This window comes from Nycticebus coucang, chromosome 3, assembly GCF_027406575.1.
Source record: "Nycticebus coucang isolate mNycCou1 chromosome 3, mNycCou1.pri, whole genome shotgun sequence".
Classification (NCBI taxonomy): domain Eukaryota; kingdom Metazoa; phylum Chordata; class Mammalia; order Primates; family Lorisidae; genus Nycticebus; species Nycticebus coucang.
Window position 1 is genome coordinate 126,541,188 of NC_069782.1, and position 17,899 is coordinate 126,559,086.

General features: G+C 47.7%; 1 protein-coding gene across 1 annotated transcript in view; it reads right to left on the bottom strand.

The window, feature by feature from the left end:
• The window catches only part of RRP12 (ribosomal RNA processing 12 homolog), a 42,794-nt gene extending 29,421 nt beyond the window's left edge, over positions 1-13,373 (bottom strand). The window contains exons 1-10 of the mRNA XM_053583842.1: positions 13,100-13,373; positions 12,321-12,556; positions 9,454-9,537; positions 5,845-5,921; positions 5,022-5,127; positions 4,698-4,814; positions 3,995-4,133; positions 3,757-3,884; positions 1,211-1,309; positions 396-487 (exon numbers count right to left, since the gene is read on the bottom strand). Coding sequence (XP_053439817.1) covers positions 396-487; positions 1,211-1,309; positions 3,757-3,884; positions 3,995-4,133; positions 4,698-4,814; positions 5,022-5,127; positions 5,845-5,921; positions 9,454-9,537; positions 12,321-12,556; positions 13,100-13,238 — 1,217 coding nt within the window. The 5' untranslated portion in view covers positions 13,239-13,373. The remainder of the gene's footprint in view (positions 1-395; positions 488-1,210; positions 1,310-3,756; positions 3,885-3,994; positions 4,134-4,697; positions 4,815-5,021; positions 5,128-5,844; positions 5,922-9,453; positions 9,538-12,320; positions 12,557-13,099) is intronic.
• Positions 13,374-17,899: the final 4,526 nt, after the last annotated feature.

A 17,899-nucleotide genomic window follows, 5' to 3' on the forward strand; every position in this document is an offset into this window, starting at 1 on the left:
AGAAGGAAGCCATTAGCTCAGATGGGGGTGAAGTGAGAGAACAGATACTCTCTGGCATGGAAGCCAAGTGCACCGGATAGTATAGCCAGGAAGAGACAAGAATCAGGAACAAACCCAGGCCTCAACCTGCTGCATGGCACTCTCAGGCCACCGTGCTATTCCACAGTTAGCTGGTAAACAATCTGGCAGGAAAGGAAGCAAACTGGCCAAAACGGGCTGTGCTCTCCTACCCTGGGCCTCACAAAGGCCAGAGCTGCCCTGCACTGTCCACGGTGATGCCACCAGTCCCAGGAAGCTGATAAGCCTCTCCAGCTTCCAGCTCATGTCCCTCCCATCTGCATCTTAGGACAGGCAGCCTGGACTGAGACCCTGAGACACCCCTCCACCTTGCCTACCTGACTAGGTTGATGTGGGCTTTCTCCATGACTTTAAGCCAGGCCAGCAGGGGCTGTAAATCATTCTCACTGGGAACGTAGTCGTATAAGGCCTAGAGGTGGGACAGGGAGCAAGCAAGTGACTGAGCAAGTGTGGTCAGCAGTCCCAATGAGAGTGACCCCTTCCCATCCCCAAGGCATCAGCAATGTCCAGGTGACAGGCCTGTGCATAAGATCCTAGAACTCACAGCTCCCTTGGCTTTCCCAGCTCCCGCCTTTCCCTGCTCCATGAAGCCCCCTGTTCTGATACTTTGGAAGAACAGCCTTGAGGAGCAAGAGAACAATGGGTCACACACCCCTTTTTGAGCCTGACAAGAGCCAGAGCTCTTCTCTGAAAAAAAATGCATGGGGTTTATGCTTCCCCCAGCAAATGTATCGACAGAGCTCAAAGGCTGAGTGCCCTGCTCAAGGTGTTTGTGAACACAAGACCATGTTGAAATAGTTTATTAGAGCTAATGGGATCAAAAGTCAGGACCCAGACATGATTGCAAGAGGGACTTTACCTAATAATTGCAATCAGTGTAACCTGGCTTATTGTACCCTCAATGAATCCCCAACAATAAAAAAAAAAAAAAGTCAGGACCCAGCTCCCAGGGACACGGATGTTACTTTGGTAGCTAGTCTCCTATCTGCCTGCCCGTTCACTGGCCTCCTCCACTGGGGCACCTGAGCCCATTCAACTGCACTCTGCAGCCAGGTAGCAGGACCAGTGCCCCTAGCACAGCCACCAGAGGGCTCTGCCTGGCAATGCCCTTTCCCCCACCATCAGACCTCACCATGATGATCTGGGCATTGAGCTCTGCTGACAGGGTGTTCAGGCTGGGCTTGGCATGGAAGAGGCTGTGAAAGGCCTGCATGGCACAGGCTGTCACCAGCTGCAGAGGACACACAGGTTTAGAGAATAACTACAAAGCCCATAGCTGCCCTCGACCCCTGACCTCCCATTCTACCCAGAGGGTTAAGAGGGAGTTGAGGACCCCTGAACCTGAAAACATGCCCCCACACCCAGACACTCTGGAGACTGTCACTTCAGTAATCATGGTAGTCACTGAAAAAAATGTAAATGACTTAAACAAAGATAAAAACATTAATGAAGTTTTTTTTTTTTTGTAGAGACAGAGTCTCACTTTATGGCCCTTGGTAGAATGCCGTGGCCTCACACAGCTCACAGCAACCTCCAACTCCTGGGCTTAAGCGATTCTCTTGCCTCAGCCTCCCGAGCAGCTGGGACTACAGGCGCCCGCCACAACGCCCGGCTATTTTTTGGTTGCAGTTTGGCCGGGGCCGGGTTTGAACCTGTCACCCTCGGTATATGGGCCGGCGCCTTACCGACTGAGCCACAGGCGCCACCCTAATGAAATGTTTTTAATATAATGGCCAAGCAAGCAGGTTATACATGGTCTGCATACTATACTATAGCTATATTTCTATGTTTTTTAATGTATGTTTGTTTATCCAAAGAGAAAATATTTGAAAAGATACATAGTAAGCCACTGCACTGTTTATCTTAGGAAATGAGATTTGGAAGGAATTGAGATTTTAAATGGAATTTTCCTTTTAAATAATAATCACATTATCTATATAACACGATTTTAAAACTCGTCCAAGAGTAAACACTGCAAGAGAACAGAAAGTAGGGCCTTTGAAATTCAGAAGGGATTGGTTCTCAGATCCTCTCTCATGGATACCAAAATCCATCAGTATGCATGTGCCTTATGTGGTATATTTAAATTTGTATTTATTTATTCTTTAGAGACGAGGTTTCCCTATGTTGCCAAGCTGGACAACCCTGACCCTAATTCTAACTCCCAGGCTTAAGTGATCCTCCTGCCTCACTCCTGAGTAGCAGGGACTATAGACTCAGGCCACCATGCCCAGCTACATGTCCCTCATATATATAATGGCGTAGTATTTACATATGAATTATATACTTTAAACCATGCCTACACTACTTATAATGCCTAACACAATGCAAATAGCTGTTACACGATAGTGTTCAGGGGATAATGACAAGAAAAAGGTATGTACTATTCAGTACAAATGCAACCAACCAATTTTTTTCCTCAAATATTTTCAATCCAAGGTTGGCTGAATCCATGGTTGCAGAATCCCTGGATACAAACGGCTGACTAACAGATTAACAGAATTGTGCTAGGATGGTAGAAACACAAGGAATCTTTTTTTTTGTTTGTTTTTGAGACAGAGTCACGCTTCGTTGCCCAGGCTAGAGTGTCGTGACATCAGCCTATCTCACAACAACCTCAAACTCCTGGACTCAGGTGATCTTCCTGCCTTAGCCTCTTAAGCAGCTGGGACTACAGGCACCAGTCATAATGCCCAGCTAATTTTTGGGGTTGTTTTGTTTTTTGAGACAAAGTCTCACTCTGTCACCCTTGGTAGAGTGCCATGGTGTCATCATACCTCACAGTAACCTCAAACTCTTGGGCTCAAGCAATCCTCTTGCCACAGTTTTTCTATTTTTAGTAGAGGCAGGGTCTTGCTCTTGCTCAGGCTGGTCTGGAACTCTTGAACTCAAGCAATCCACCCACCACAGCCTCCTGGGGTGCTAGGATTACAGGTGTGAATCACCATGCCCAGCCAAATTTTTTTGTCTTTTCTTTTTTTTTTGAAACAGAGTCTCAAGCTGTCGCCCTGGGTAGAGTGCCGTGTGTCACAGCTCATAGCAACCTCCAACTCTTGGGCTCAAGCAATTCTCTTGCCTCAGCCTGGGACTACAGGCATCCGCCACAACACCCAGCTATTTTTTGGTTTTAGTTGTCCTTGTCGTTTGGCAGGCCCAGGCTGAATTCAAACCCACCAGCTCCAGTGTATATGGCTGGTGCCCTAGCCGCTTGAGCTACATCCTAAATGCCTTTTTGTATTTTCGTTAGAGAGGTGTTGCTCTTGCTTAGGCTGGTCTTGAACTACTGCCTCAAGGGATCCTCCCCCCTTGCCTTCTAGGCAGGACCCACCATGCTTAGCCCAGGGGATCATTTTTAATGTGTCTTTAAAGCTGCTTACTGATTGTTAGTAAACAAGTAAAAAAAAACATGGTACAGAGCAGACAGAGATTGAGGGCAGAGGAGTTTACTAGCCCATCACAAATCCATTCTCACTCTGTCCTGATCTTGAGGTTAGCTTCCAATTGGACCAAGACTCTGAAATGTCCCCTCCTATCCCAACACTACAAAGGCTGTGATGTCCTTGGTTTTAGCCTAGGAGAAGAATTGAGGCAGGGAGACCCCAGGCCTCACTTTTTGCCTAGTTCCCTAATGCCACCACTGTGGGCCCCACTTCCTCCAGTTCTTAAGCCTGAGCTCACCACATGGCTCAAGGTCATGACCCTGAGGAGAGTCTCACTGCAGCTCTTCACCAGGCCTTCTGGGAAGCAGGGCAGCAGGTCCTTCAACAGTGTCAGCATGTGCAGCGTGGTGGTGGCCTCCTTGGAGCCTGGCAGGACAGAGGGGAGTTGAGACACCAGCCTGCTCTCTGTAGCAGACCCTGTCCTTCTTCACTGGTCACCAACTCCCGTCTGAGTGCCCTCGACATGATGTCCTCACCTCCAGACTTCTCAATTTCCTGGATGCAGAACTTGGCAGTAGAAACAGCAGCAGGATGATGGGCAGGAGCCTTTTCACCAAACATGAGTTCACTGCCCTTGAGGACTGAGCATACTCCATGCTGAGCAGCCTTCCGGATCTGAAGGGCAAGGAGAAGAGAACAAAGCCAGGTCAGCATTCAACCGGCACCTTGGGTGGTTGGCACAACCAGCCACCAATAAGCATTGACTGAAAAGATATACCCAATGTGTTTCCAGGGCTTTCGCAGGTATAGAATCCTAAGCTATGAAGCAAGACAAACCTTTATTCAAATCCCTGTCCTACTAACTCACCAAATGGCCTTGAGCATCCCAACTACTTGAACTAGAGTCTCCCTACTCCCCTGTACCAAGATTGGTATTATCCAATTTTATAGTCAGGAGGCTGAGGCTTATCTTGAAAACAGGATTTATTCATTTGTTTCCCCAAAAATAAGACAGTGTCTTATTTTAAGGTGTGCTCCCAAAGATGCGCTAGGTCTTATTTTCAGGGGACGTCTTATCTTTCCTATAAGTAGGTCTTATTTTCGGAGGATGTCTTATTTTCGGGGAAACAGGGTAGTTATCTGGCAAATACTGAGTGGCCACCAAGCTAGGCACTGTTCTAAGTGCTGGCAAACTGGCAGTGATCCCCACTCTACTGTCTAGGGATTGAGCCATCTCACCTTTGGCTTGGCATGCACGGTGAAGCTCAGCAGCCCATGGTACACCTGGAGGGTCATGGGATAACCCCAGGCCTCTAGGTCTTGCTTCCGCAAAAGGGTGGCCAGGCAGGAGAGGACCTTGAAGAAGAAAGTCAGAGTCCATCAGCTCCAAAAGCCTCATCCAGAAGGAAAGCGCCCAGGTTCCCAATGACTCCAGAAAATTCCAAAGGGATGTGTCTGGGGATCCTAGGAGTGCTAAACCCCTCCCAAAGAGCATCCAACCTTTAACTAAATCAGATGGGCTCTGGAAGACTCCAGAAGAGAAACTAAGCCCCAGGCACTAACCCATCGGAGGACAGAAGTGGAGCCGCTGCTGGCCTGGGCTGACAATATATCCATGAAAGCTTTGGAGGTATCAGAGAACTTCTTGATGAGCACAGGGCTGGGAACCCTGTGGGAAGAGAACAGAGATGGTCACCCAGAGGACCTCTGAAAGGCAGCCAGAAGGAAGGGTGGCTGTTGGCCTCGTTGCTCAGCCATGAAGCTCAGCCTTCCTGGCCCCCAGATCGGTGTGCCTTCCCAGAGCTCTGCCTCCCTCACCTTCTCTACTACCCATTCTTCGTACCGCCCACAAGACAGGCTCTCATAAATTGACACCAATCTTCTCTCTACCTCCCCCAGCTGCAGGTCTCCAGACTGCCTAGGGCCAAATTCCATCACATTCCTCCTGTCCCACTCACACCCAGGGATGCCTCTTCCCCAGGTGCCAACACTCACAATCTCTGCCATAGTGGCACAAGCCATGCCCAGGGACCTGTTGTTGCAGAATGCACCTGATACACAAGTATCTTTTTAAGCTTTTTATTTTATTTTTAAATTTCTAATTGCAGTAAAATACACATAAAATTTACCATTTCAACCACCATTTTTTAGTATACAATTTAGTACCGGTAACGTTATGCACACTGTTGTCCAACTAATCTCAAGAACTTTACATCTTAAAAAATAAAGTACCTTTTTAAGAATAATAAACATGGAAAAAAAACACAAAAAAAATTAAAAAAAAATAAAATAAAATAAAGTACCTTTAAAAATCCCCCAATCCTATTTCTTCTGTTCACACTCCCTTCACCCCTCTAAAAGGATTCAAACAGGAGCCAGGACTCACCGCTTTAGGACAAGGTTCAGCAGATAAGCAACAGCAGCCAGAGACTCTGGGGACTCCACTGCTTCCACTGTTGTCATCTGAAGGCCAGATTGAAGTGGTGTGAATGGATAAAACATTGTAATGTGCAAACGGGAAAGAGAAAACAGGTGGGGAACCACGTGCCTTGCCAGAGTAGTTATGACCAGGAACCATGACAGAAGTTCAAATTCAGGCTAGGCCACTATGTGACTTTGGGCTAGTAAGTAAACCTGTGACTCAGTTTCTTCATTTATAAGAGAGGGACGATAATACTATATACCGTATAAGTTGTTGTGATGTTTAATTGATACATGTAAAATATGTAAAATACTGCCTGGCATACTGCCTGTGACACTAGGTGTCATATATTGCCACCTAGTTATTTCACTAAGAGTTAGCAAGCTCTTTTGGTACAGGGTCAGATAGTAAATATTTTCTGCTTTATAGGCCACTGTCTCTAGTATATGTTTTTCTTTTTGGGTGTGTTTTAACAATCCTTGAAATATGTAATAACTGGGCAGTGCTTGTGGCTCAGTGAGTAGGGTGCCGGCTCCACATACCAAGGGTGGCGGGTTTGAACCTGGCCCCTGCCAAACTGCAACAAAAAATAGCCAGGCATTTTGGCAGGCACCTATAGTCCCAGCTACTCGTGAGGCTGAGGTAAGAGAATTGCCTAAGCCCAAGAGCTAGAGGTTGCTGTGAGCTGTGATGCCACGGCACTCACTGAGGGTGACAAAATGAGACTGTCTCTAAAAAATAAATAAATAAAATAAAATGTAATAACCATTCTTAGCTCTGAGGCTGTATAAGAACAACCCATAGGGGCGACGCCTGTGGCTCAGTCAGTAAGGCACCGGCCCCATATACCGAGGGTGGCGGGTTCAAACCCGGCCCCGGCCAAACTGCAACCAAAAAATAGCCGGGTGTTGTGGCGGGCGCCTGTAGTCCCAGCTACTCAGGAGGCTGAGGCAAGAGAATCGCTTAAGCCCAGGAGTTGGAGGTTGCTGTGAGCTGTGTAAGGCCACGGTACTCTACCGAGGGCCATAAAGTGAGACTCCGTCTCTACAAAAAAAAAAGAACAACCCATAGTTCAAATTTGCCCCATGGGCCATGGTTTGCCAACCTCTGTTTTACTGCAGTTGTGCTATACTTACATGCACCAAAAAATTATTGAGGACCCCCCCATAGGTGTATGTAGATTACATCTATCAATATTTACTATATTAGGCCAGGTATAGTTGCTCACGCCTATAATCCTAGCATTCTGGGAGGCTAAGACAGGTGGATTGCTTGAGCTCAGAAGTTCAAGGCCAGCCTAAAAAAGAGCCAAAACTCCTGCCTCTACTAAAAACAGAAAAACCTAGCCGGGCACTGTGGTGGACACCTACTTGAGTGGCTAAGGCAAGAGGATTTCTTGAACCCAAGAGTTTGAGGTTGCTGTGTGCTATGATGACACCACAGCACTCTATCCACGGTGACAGAATGAAGATTCTGTCTCAAAAAAAAATTACCACATTAAAAATTAAAACTGAGGCTCGGTGCCTGTGGCTCAATCAGCTAAAGAGCCAGCCACATACACCTGAGCTGGTGGGTTCGAATCCAGCCTGAGCCTGCCAAACAACAATGACGGCTGCAACCAAAAAACAGCCAGGCATTGTGGCGGGTGTCTGTAATCCCAGCTACTTGGGAGGCAGAGGCAGGAGAATCGCTTGAGCTCAGGAGGCTGAGGTTGCTGTGAATAATTTTTAAAACACAAGAATACAGGGCTAGGAACAGTGGTTCATGCCTGTAATCCTAGCACTCTGGGGGGCCAAGGTAGCTGAATTGCTTGAACTTATAAGTTTGAGACCAGCCTGAGCAAGAGCAAGACTCTGTCTCTAAAAATAGCTTAGCATTCTGGAGAGCATCTCTAGTCCCAGCTACTCAGGAGGCTGAGGAAGAATCACTTGAGCCGAAGAATTTGAGGTTGCTGTGAGCTGTGACGACAGGACACCCTATCAAGGGTGACAAAGTGAGACTCTGTCTCAAAACAAAAAAACAAAACACAAGAATATACAAGCACAATTCTATTATCAGCTGTCAAAATAATGTCATCATGTTATCGTGTAACTTCAGGAAAACTCTATGGTATACTCATTAGAGTGAAAAAGGTAATTAATGTTCTAGAATCATTATGGATATAACTTTGACCTAACCATGCCATACTTTAAAAAAGCTTTTTATAGAGCATCCCCCAGACCTAATTCATTTTCATAGATTAAGAAAGAAAAAACCGGAAGGCACCTGTGGCTCAGTGAGTAGAGTGCCGGCCCCATATACCAAGGGTGATGGGTTCAAATCCAGCCCCGGCTAAACTGCAACAAAAAAAATAGCCAGGCATTGTGGCAGGCGCCTATAGTCCCAGCTACTCGGGAGGCTGAGGCAAGAGAATCGCCTAAACCCAGGAGTTGGAGGTTGCTGTGAGCTGTAATGTCATAGCACTCTACTGAGGGTGATAAAGTGAGACTCTGTCTCTAAAAAAAAAAAAAGAAAGAAAGAAACAGCTGGGCATAGTAGTTCACGGGAGTCCAAGGTAGGCGGATCACTGGAGGTCAGGAGTTTAAGAGCAGTCTCAGCGGGCGGCGCCTATGGCTCAGTCGGTAGGGCGCCGGCCCCATATACTGAGGGTGGCGGGTTCAAACCCAGCCCTGGCTAAACTGCAACCAAAAAATAGCTGGGCGTTGTGGCAGGCGCCTGTAGTCCCAGCTACTTGGGAGGCTGAGGCAAGAGAATTGCTAAAGCCCAGGAGTTGGAGGTTGCTGTGAGCTGTGTGATGCCACGGCACTCTACCGAGGGCCATAAAGTGAGACTCTGTCTCTACAAAAAAAAAAAAAAAAAGCAGCCTCAGCAAGACCCCATCTCTACCAAAAATAGAAAAAAAATCAGTCAGGCATGGTGGTGTGCACCAATAGTCCCAGCTGCTTGGGAGGCTGAGACAGGACGATCACTTGAGCCCAAGAGTTCCAGTGAGCTGATGTTGTCACTGCACGCTCGCCAGGGAGACAAACTGATTCTGTCAAAAATAAAACAAAACAGGCTCAGTGCCTGTGGCTAAAGCAGCTAAGGCGCCAGCCACATACATCTGAGCTGGCGGGTTCAAATCCAGCCTGGCCCCGCCAAAAAACAATGACGGCTGCAACCAAAAAATAGCTGGGCATTGTGGCAGGGGCCTATAGTCCCAGCTACTTGGGAGGCAGAGAGAATCACTTGAGCACAGGAGTTGGAGGTTGCTGTGAGCTGTGATGCCACAGCACTCTACCCAGGGCAACAGCTTGAGGCTCTATCTCGAAAAAATAAATAAATAAATAAATAAATAAATAAAACAACACAAAACAACAAACCCAAAAGAACAAGAAAACAGTAGATTTTTGTTTTACAAGAATGCCACCACACATACCACCAGCTTACCAAGGCACTTAAAAATGACTGAAGCACTTTTACCTAGTCAAGATTGTCCTCCTCCATTCCCACATGCCAAGAGCTCTTGTCTCCTCTCTATAGCCTGCAAAACTTGATGCTTTTAACAGCCACCCCTAAGTGGCCCCAACTCACCAGAGCAGCAAAGTACTCAGTTTCAGTCTCCTTCCCTCCTTGGGAGCGAATCACCTCAGTGACGGCAGCCAGAACTGCACAGATCTGCACACAAGGGAGAAAGCACATGACTTAGACTTAATTCCACTGCAAGATAGCCTTTTCTTCCTGCTCCTTCACAAACGGAATTCCTGATGAAGCCCAGAGACAGACAAGATATGCACCATTCACAGCAGGGGTACACAGTGCCTAGTAAACAGGAAGACTCAGAATGTGTTTTCTAAAGTTCCATCTAAAGGACTCTGTCTCTTATAGAAGATCTGAATGATGGGCTGGGCGTGGTGGCTCACAGCTGTAATCCTAGTACTTCAGGAGGCTGAGGCAGGTGGATTGCCTGAGCTCACAGGTTCGAGACCAGCCTGAGCAAGATCGAGACCCCCAGCTCTAAAAATAGCTGGGTGTTGGGTGGCGCCTATGGCTCAGTGAGTAGGGCACCGGCCCCATATACCGAGGGTGGCAGGTTCAAACCCAGCCCCAGCCAAACTGCAACAACAAAAAAAATAGCCAGGCATTGTGGTGGATGCCTGTAGTCCCAGCTACTTGGGAGGCTGAGGCAAGAGAATCGCCTAAAGCTCCAGGAGTTGGAGGATACTGTAAGCTGTGTGACGCCATGGCACTCCACCAAGGGCAATAAAGTGAGACTCTGTCTCTACAAAAAAAAAAAAAAAAATAGCTGGGTGGTGTGGTGGGCGCCTATAGTCCCAGCTACTCGGGAGACTGAGGCAAGAGAATCACTTGAGTGCAAGAGTTTGAGGTTACTGTGAGCTATGACACCACCATACTCTACCCGCACTCTGTCTCAAAAAAAAAATTAAAGTGATGGAACAAGGCCAGGCACAGTGGCTCATACCTGTAATCCTAGCATTCTGGGAGGCAGAGACAGGAAGATCATTTGAACTCAGGAGTTCCAGATGAGCCTAAGGAAGAGTGAGACTCTGTCTCCACTAAAAATAGAAAAACTAGCTGTGAGGGCGGCGCCTGTGGCTCAGCGGGTAGGGCGCCGGTCCCATATGCCGGAGGTGGCGGGTTCAAACCCAGCCCCGGCCAAATTAAAAAAAAAAAAAAGAAAAACTAGCTGTGTGGTGGCAGGTATCTGTAGTTCTAGCTACTTGGGAGACTACAGCAAGAGAATCGCTTGAGCCCAAGAATTTGAGGTTGCTGTGAGCTATGATTATGATGACACCATGGCATTCTGCCCAGGATGAAAGAGTGAGACTCTGTCTCAAAACAAAAAACAGGGAAAAGGCAGCTAGTGTGACTGAAGAACTGAATCTTTCATATTTTAATATATATTTTTGTAGACACAGAGCCTAAGGAAGAGTGAGACTCTGTCTCTACTAAAAATAAAAAAACTAGCTGGGCGTGGTGGCAGGTGTCTGTAGTTCTAGCTACTTGGGAAACTACAGTAAGAAATTGCTTGAGCCCGAGAATTTGAGGTTGCTCACTCTATCGCCCTTGGTAGAGTGCTGTGGCATCACACAGCTCACAGCAACCTCCAACTCCTGGGCTTAAGAGATTCTCTTGCCTCAGCCTCCCGAGTAGCTGGGACTACAGGTGTCTGCCACAACACCCAGCTATTTTTTTGTTGCAGTTTGGCCGGGGCCAGGTTCGAACCCACCACCCTTGGTATATGGGGCCAGTGCCCTACTCCCTGAGCCCACAGGTGCCACCCTCATTTTTTAATTTTAATTAATTAAATTTCAAAACTAATACTTGACCCAGGCTGGGCACAGTGGCTCACACCTATAATCCCAGCACTCTGGGAGACCAGGCAGGTGGATTACTTGAGCTCAGGAATTCTAGATCAGCCTGAATAAGAGTGAGACCCTATCTCTACTAAAAATAGAAAAACTGGGTGGTGTCTGTGGCTCAGTGGGTAGGCTGCTGGCCCCACATACCAAGGCTGGCAGGTTCAAACTCGGCCCCAGCCAAACTGCAACAAAAAAATAGCCAGACGTTGTGGCAGGTGCCTGTAGTTACGGCTACTCAGGAGGCTGAGGCAGGAGAATCTGTGACGCCACAGCACTCTACCAAGGGCAACAGAGTGGAGATTCTGTCTCAAAATAAACATATAAAAATAGAAAAACTAGCTAGGTATTGTGGTGGGTGCCTGTAGTCCCCACTAAGGAAGGCTGAGACAAGAGGATCACTTGAACTCAACAGTTTGAGGTTGCTGTGAGCTATTACACCACAGCACTCTGCCCAGGGTGACTGTGTGAGACTATGTCTCAAAAAAAAGAAAGACAGAAAGAAGGTTCAGCGCCTGTAGCTCAGCGGCTAGGTCACCAGCAACATACACCAGAGCTGGCAGGTTCGAATCCAGCTTGGGCTGGCCAAGCAACAATGACAACAATGACACCGGAGGGCAACTTCCCCGTGCGACCCAACCAACAAATAGCTGGGCATTGTGGCAGGTGCCTGTAGTCCCAGCTACTTGGGAGGCTGAGGCAAGAGAATCGCTTAAGCCCAGGAGTTGGAGGTTGCTGTGAGCTGTGATGCCAAGGTACTCTACCCAGAGCGACATAGACTGTCTCAAAAAAAAGAAAAAGAAGAGAATGTTTTGTGTGAGAAGTACTATGTTAGGTACAGTTGAGGCAATAAATGTTTAGAAGACATTTCTACCCTCAAAGACTTTACACTTCAGCAGGGGAGATGGAACCTTAAAAGGGAAACTGGAACCTGCCCTAGAAGAGGACACAAGGATAGGAGATGAAACATCGTCCAGAAATAGCAGCTGCTGTCACCAGTCAGCTGCAGCCAGAAGAAAATAAAAGGCACGTGTCTGGCTCTTTCTTATTATCTCCACTCACCCAGACCCTCCCCCTTACCTCCTTATGGGCAGCTGAGTTAGATTCCCAGAAGCGCTGTACTTTGCTGAAGGTGACATTTGTGCAGTCAGACAGGCCACTCAGGAAGGTACCTGAAGACCTGTCAGTGAGAGCCACATCCAATCCTTCTTCTTCTTCCATGGCCATCTCAGGGGCTTCACTTTTGCCCAGGTGCAGGGACCCTGACTGCAGCTCATTATGTAACTTCACAGCGTCGACAGTCAGGTCACTCTTTTCTGAGAACCAGAGGCACAGAGTTAGGTCCCCACTTCTACCCAAACCTCCTTTCAGCCAAGAGAACATAACAACCCTTGGGGCAAACAAAGCTGCCCAGTCCAGATCCCCACACAAGAAGCTAAATGCTGACTATGGCCTGCCTCATAAGCCCATATGCTGCCTGAAACTTAGACAATCAAGGAGAAAGGGAATGATCCATGTAAAAATTTCTACTTTCCTATGCCAATGGCGTCAGCACTGGTAGAAGTAGGGTGGGACCTACACTCATAGGTTCTGGAAAATAAATGGAGGTGGAAGCGGTCTGTAGAGAGCTGCCCAAGATTAAATGTACCACTAGTCCCAACTCTGGCACGCGCAGTACTCGACCTCAGTGCCCGCATCTGTCAAATGAGAAGGGTGGACCTTCATAGTGGGTTCCAGATCCGACATTTTAGGAGATGAAAGGTCCAGAGGTCCTGGACCTTCCAGAGGTCCCAGATCCGTCTGGACAGAGGCCTGCCCAGAACCCCGCCGTCGGAGCCCTCGGGTCTCCACCCTGCTACCTGAGGGCCGGCTGAAGAAGCGGCTGCGGGCGGCCTGGCGGTGGCGGCAGATGGCCGGGTTGCTGTCGCTGCTGTGGCCCTTCTTCCAGCGCTTCAACTTAGCCGAGACACCGGAGGGCAACTTCCCCGTGCGACCCATGTTGACTAAGCGGTGGCCTCAAATGAGTTTACAGGACCGGCTTCCAGAGACGCAGAAACACGCTCAGAACCCACATGGGTGCCGGTCTGCTTCACTTCCTCTTCCTCTGCGTCACTTCCGGATTCGCGTACGTTAAAGTGACAAAACGGTCAATGTCCGGTTTTAAGTCCCCTCCCGACTGTGGTTGGGGCGGGGCTCGTAGGAGAGCAGTTACAAGCGAGGTCATTGTGGTGCTGAGTATTCCCAAGGCCACGGTTCTTAACCACAGGGTCAGCCTTATAAAACTTAAGTTCTTTTGCAAAGTAAAAACAAAGAAACATACATACATATGACTTTTGAGAATCTAATTTGTCTTTCTTTTTTTTGAGAAGTCTTAACTCTGTTGTCCTGGGTAGAGTGCCATGGCTTCATGATTCACAGCAACCTCAAACTCTTGAGCTCAAGCGCTCCTCTTGCTTCAGCGTCCCAAGTAGCAGGGACTACAGGAGCCCACCACAACACCTGGCTAGCCTTTCTATTTTTAGTAGCCACGGGGTCTTGCTCTTGCTCAGGTGGTGTGGAACTCACGAGCTCAAGCAATCTACCGGCCCCAGCCTCCCAGAGCGCTACAATTACAGGCGTGAGCCACCTCGCTTGGCCAAGCATAGAAACTAATTTATGTGAGAGTCAAAACCTTGGCTAGTGGCTGGGTTTTGGTACTTCTCTTCTATTTTAAGTTCCCGGCCCAAGCGGCTGAGGCGCCAACCACATACACCTGAGCTGGCAGAGTCGAATCCAGCCCAAGCCGCCAAACAACAATGACGGCTGCAACCAAAAAATAGCTGGGCGTTGTGGCGGGTGCCTGTAGTCCCAGCTCACTGGAGGTGGAGGCAGGAGAAGTGCTTGAGCCCAGGAATTGGAGGTTGCTGTAAGCTGTGATGCCATTACACTCTGCCCAGGGCGACAGCTTGAGGCTCTGTCTCAAAAAAAAAAAAAAAAAAAACAAGTTTTCAGGCCAGTAAGAATTCCTGACCAGAACTGGGTAACTCTCTGTTCTACTGATTCATTCCCTTTTGAGTTTCTTTCCCAGGAATGGCAGAACCTCATTGTAGCTATGAGATAACTACATAGTCTTACCCCTCCTGTTTGTCTGGAAAAGACAAGATAAATGATACACCACCACAGACTATGCCCAAGGAGCCAGTGACCTTATACACAAGGCTGAAAGAATGACCAATATTAACCCCTGGCTCATTATAATACCAAAATCCCTGCCCTGGAAGTGACTTATCCATCATTTTTTTATTTATGGGATGTTTTATATACTAGCACGATTTCTCACTGTTCTGTGTCCCTTGTGCTCCATCCCCAAACACATAATCATGCTCACTCTCCTCATCTCCTCATTGATTATTCATTTATTTTCACCTCCATAAAAAAACCCTGATCCAGGGTCATGTGTGGTGGCTCACACCTGTAATTCTAGAACTCCAGAAGGTCAAGGTAGGTGGATTGCTTGAGCTCATGAGTTCGAGACCAACCTGAGCAAGAATAAGATCCTGTCTCTACTAAAGATAGAAAAACTAGCTAGGCGTTGTGGTGGGCTCCTGTATTCCCAGCTATTGTGTGTGTGGGGGGTGAGGGGCTGAGGCAAGAGGATCTCTTGAGCCCACGAGTTTGAGGTTGCCATGAGCTATGATGCCACAGCACTCTACCCAGGTCAACAAAAGGAGACTCTATCTCAAGGGTGGTGCCTGTGGCTCAAGGAGTAGGGCGCCAGTCCCATATGCTGGAGGTGGCGGGTTCAAACCCAGCCCCAGCCAAAGACCACAAAAAAAAAAAAAAAAAAATAGGCCAGGTGCAGTGGTTCATGCCTGTAATCCCAGCATTTTGGGAGGCCGAGGTGGGTGGATCACCTGAGGTCATGAATTTGAGAACAGCCTGAGCAAGAGCAAGACTCTGTCTCTAAAACACATAGCCGGGCATTGTGACAGGTGCCTGTAGTCCCAGCTACCCAGGAGGCTGAGGCAAGAGAATCGCTTGAGGCCGAGAGTTGGAGGTTGCTGGGAGCTATGACACCACAGCATTCTACCAGGAACAACAAAGTTAGACTTTTTCTCTAAATTAAATAATTGATTAATTAATCCTTCTGACCCTGTTGGTCAAGAGGCATATTTGAGGCAGTCTTTATCTCCCCCTCCCAACAGATGAATCTCCTGCCATAAATCCTTTCTTCCTTGACAATCCTGGTTGTCTCAGTTATTGGCTTTCTATGTCATGAGTAACATGAGCTCCTATTAAGAGTTATTAACAACAGCATTCAATCCCTAGTTAATCCCCTGTTCTCCTAATTCCACTTTTTTTTTTTCATTTTGACATAAAGTCTCATTATGTTGCCCTGGGTAGAGTGCCATGGCGTCACAGCTCATAGCAACCTCAAACTCAAACTTTTGGGCTTAAGTGATTCTCTTGCTTCAGCCTCCCAAGTAGCTGGAACTATAGGCGCCTGCCCCAATGCCCGGCTATTTTTTTGTTGCAGTTGTCATTGTTGTTTAGCAGGCCCTGGCTGGGTTAGAACCCGCCTGCCTTGGTGTATGTGACCATTGCCCTACCCACTGAGCTATGGGTGCTGAGCCCTAAGTCCCCTTTAGAACTGGCAACTGGTCCAGAACTGATTCCCACTTCCCTAAGACCCTCCTCAAAATCCTTCTGCCAGCACCCAAACGTGGCTATATACAGCAACGTCTACATGATATACATACGTATGTATACACACACATATATACACACAGAGCAATTAGAAAGAACAAACTACTGCAACATGCAACAACATGCTCGATCTAAATTGAGTAAAAAACTCTGGATAAGATCGGGCACGGTGGCTCATGACTATAATCTTAGTACTCTGGGTGGCCGAGGTGCTTGGATTGCTCGGGCTCAGGAGTTCAAGACCAGCCTGAACAAGAGTAAGACCCCCATGTCTACTAAAGTAGAAAACTCAGCTGGGCATTGTGGCATACACCTATAGTTCCCAGCTACCCAGGAAGCTGAGGCATGAGGATTGCTTCAGCCCAGGAGATTGAGGTTGCTGTGAACTATGACACCATGGCATTCAACCCCAGGGTAAAACTTTGGACATAAAAGAATTCATTTTGGGTTTGGTGCCTGTAGCACAGCGGTTACTGCACCGGCCACATACACCCAGGCTGGCAGGTTTGAACCCAACCAGGGCCAGCTAAACAACAATGACAATTGCAACAAAAAAATAGCTGGGCGTTGTGGTCCCAGGGCAACAGCTTGAGGGCTCTGTCTCAAAAAGAAAAAAAAAAAAAGAATTCATTTTGCCTAATTCATTTTTTTTTTTTTTAGAGAGATAGAGTCTTACTTTATCACCCTGGGTAGAGTGCCATGGCATCACAGCTCACAGCAACCTCCAACTCTTGGGCTTAGGCAATTCTCTTGCCTCAGCCTCCCAAGTAGCTGGGACTACAGGTGCCCACCACAACGCCTGGCTATTTTTTGTTGTAGTTTGGCCCGGGCCAGGTTTGAACCCACCGCCCTTGGTATATGGGGCCAATGCCCTACTCACTGAGCCACAGGCGCCACCCAATTTTGCATAATTCATTTAGATGAAGTTCAAAAACAGGGATAACTAATCTATAATATTAGAAATCAGGATTACAATTTCCATTGGGAGGTGGTAATAACTGAGAGTACACAAAAGGTGTGGTTATATTCCAATTTCTTCATCAGAGGGCAGTTTATGTGGATGTATTCACTGTGTATGCTTCATTGAGCTGTGTGTTTATATTTTTGCACTTTTCTCTCTATATTTTTGCACTTTTCTCTTCACAGGTTTGCTAAATATACAAAGTGGTCCTTACACATAGATCAGAGAGTTTGTAAAGACTTAATATGAGAAAAGTGTCAGTGCGGAGAAGACAGAAGTCAGCAGCACTTCTGGGCCACAGCCCTCCAGCCTCCAGAGTCTGCATCACCATCTTCCTGTGGGCCCCGCTCCTGGGACACAGGCTGAGGCCTGGGCAGGAAGGCTGAGAAAAGGGAACTGGTGACCAAAGGAGGAAGAGAGAGTAGAGTGTAGCAACTATGGTAAGCAGGCTGGTGCTCCCCTCCGGAGGTCTAGGCTTGAGGACAACTGCTGAGGGATAGAAGAGAAAGTGTTTGGTTCAAGACTACACTTACTGGCTCAGCACCTATAGCTCAGTAGCTAGGGTGCCAGGCACATACACTGGGGCTGGAGAGTTCAAACCCGGCCCAGAGCCTGCCAAACAACAATGACAACTGTAACCAAAAAATGGCCAGGCGTTGTGGTGGGCGCCTGTAGTCCCAGCTACTTGGGAGGCTGAGACAAGAGAATCACTTAAGCCCAAGACTTTGAGGTTGCTGTGAGCTGTGATGCTGTAGCACTCTACCGAGGGTGATATAGTGAGACTCTGTCTCAAAAAAGTAAAGACTGAATTTACTTTAATTGTGATTTTGAGAAAAGTATTTAACTCCTCTAAGTGTCTGTTTCATATATATTTTTTTTTTTTTGTAGAGACAGAGTTTCACTTTATAGCCCTCGGTAGAGTGCCGTGGCATCACACAGCTCACAGCAACCTCTAACTCCTGGGCTTAAGCGATTCTCTTGCCTCAGCCTCCCGAGTAGCTGGGACTACAGG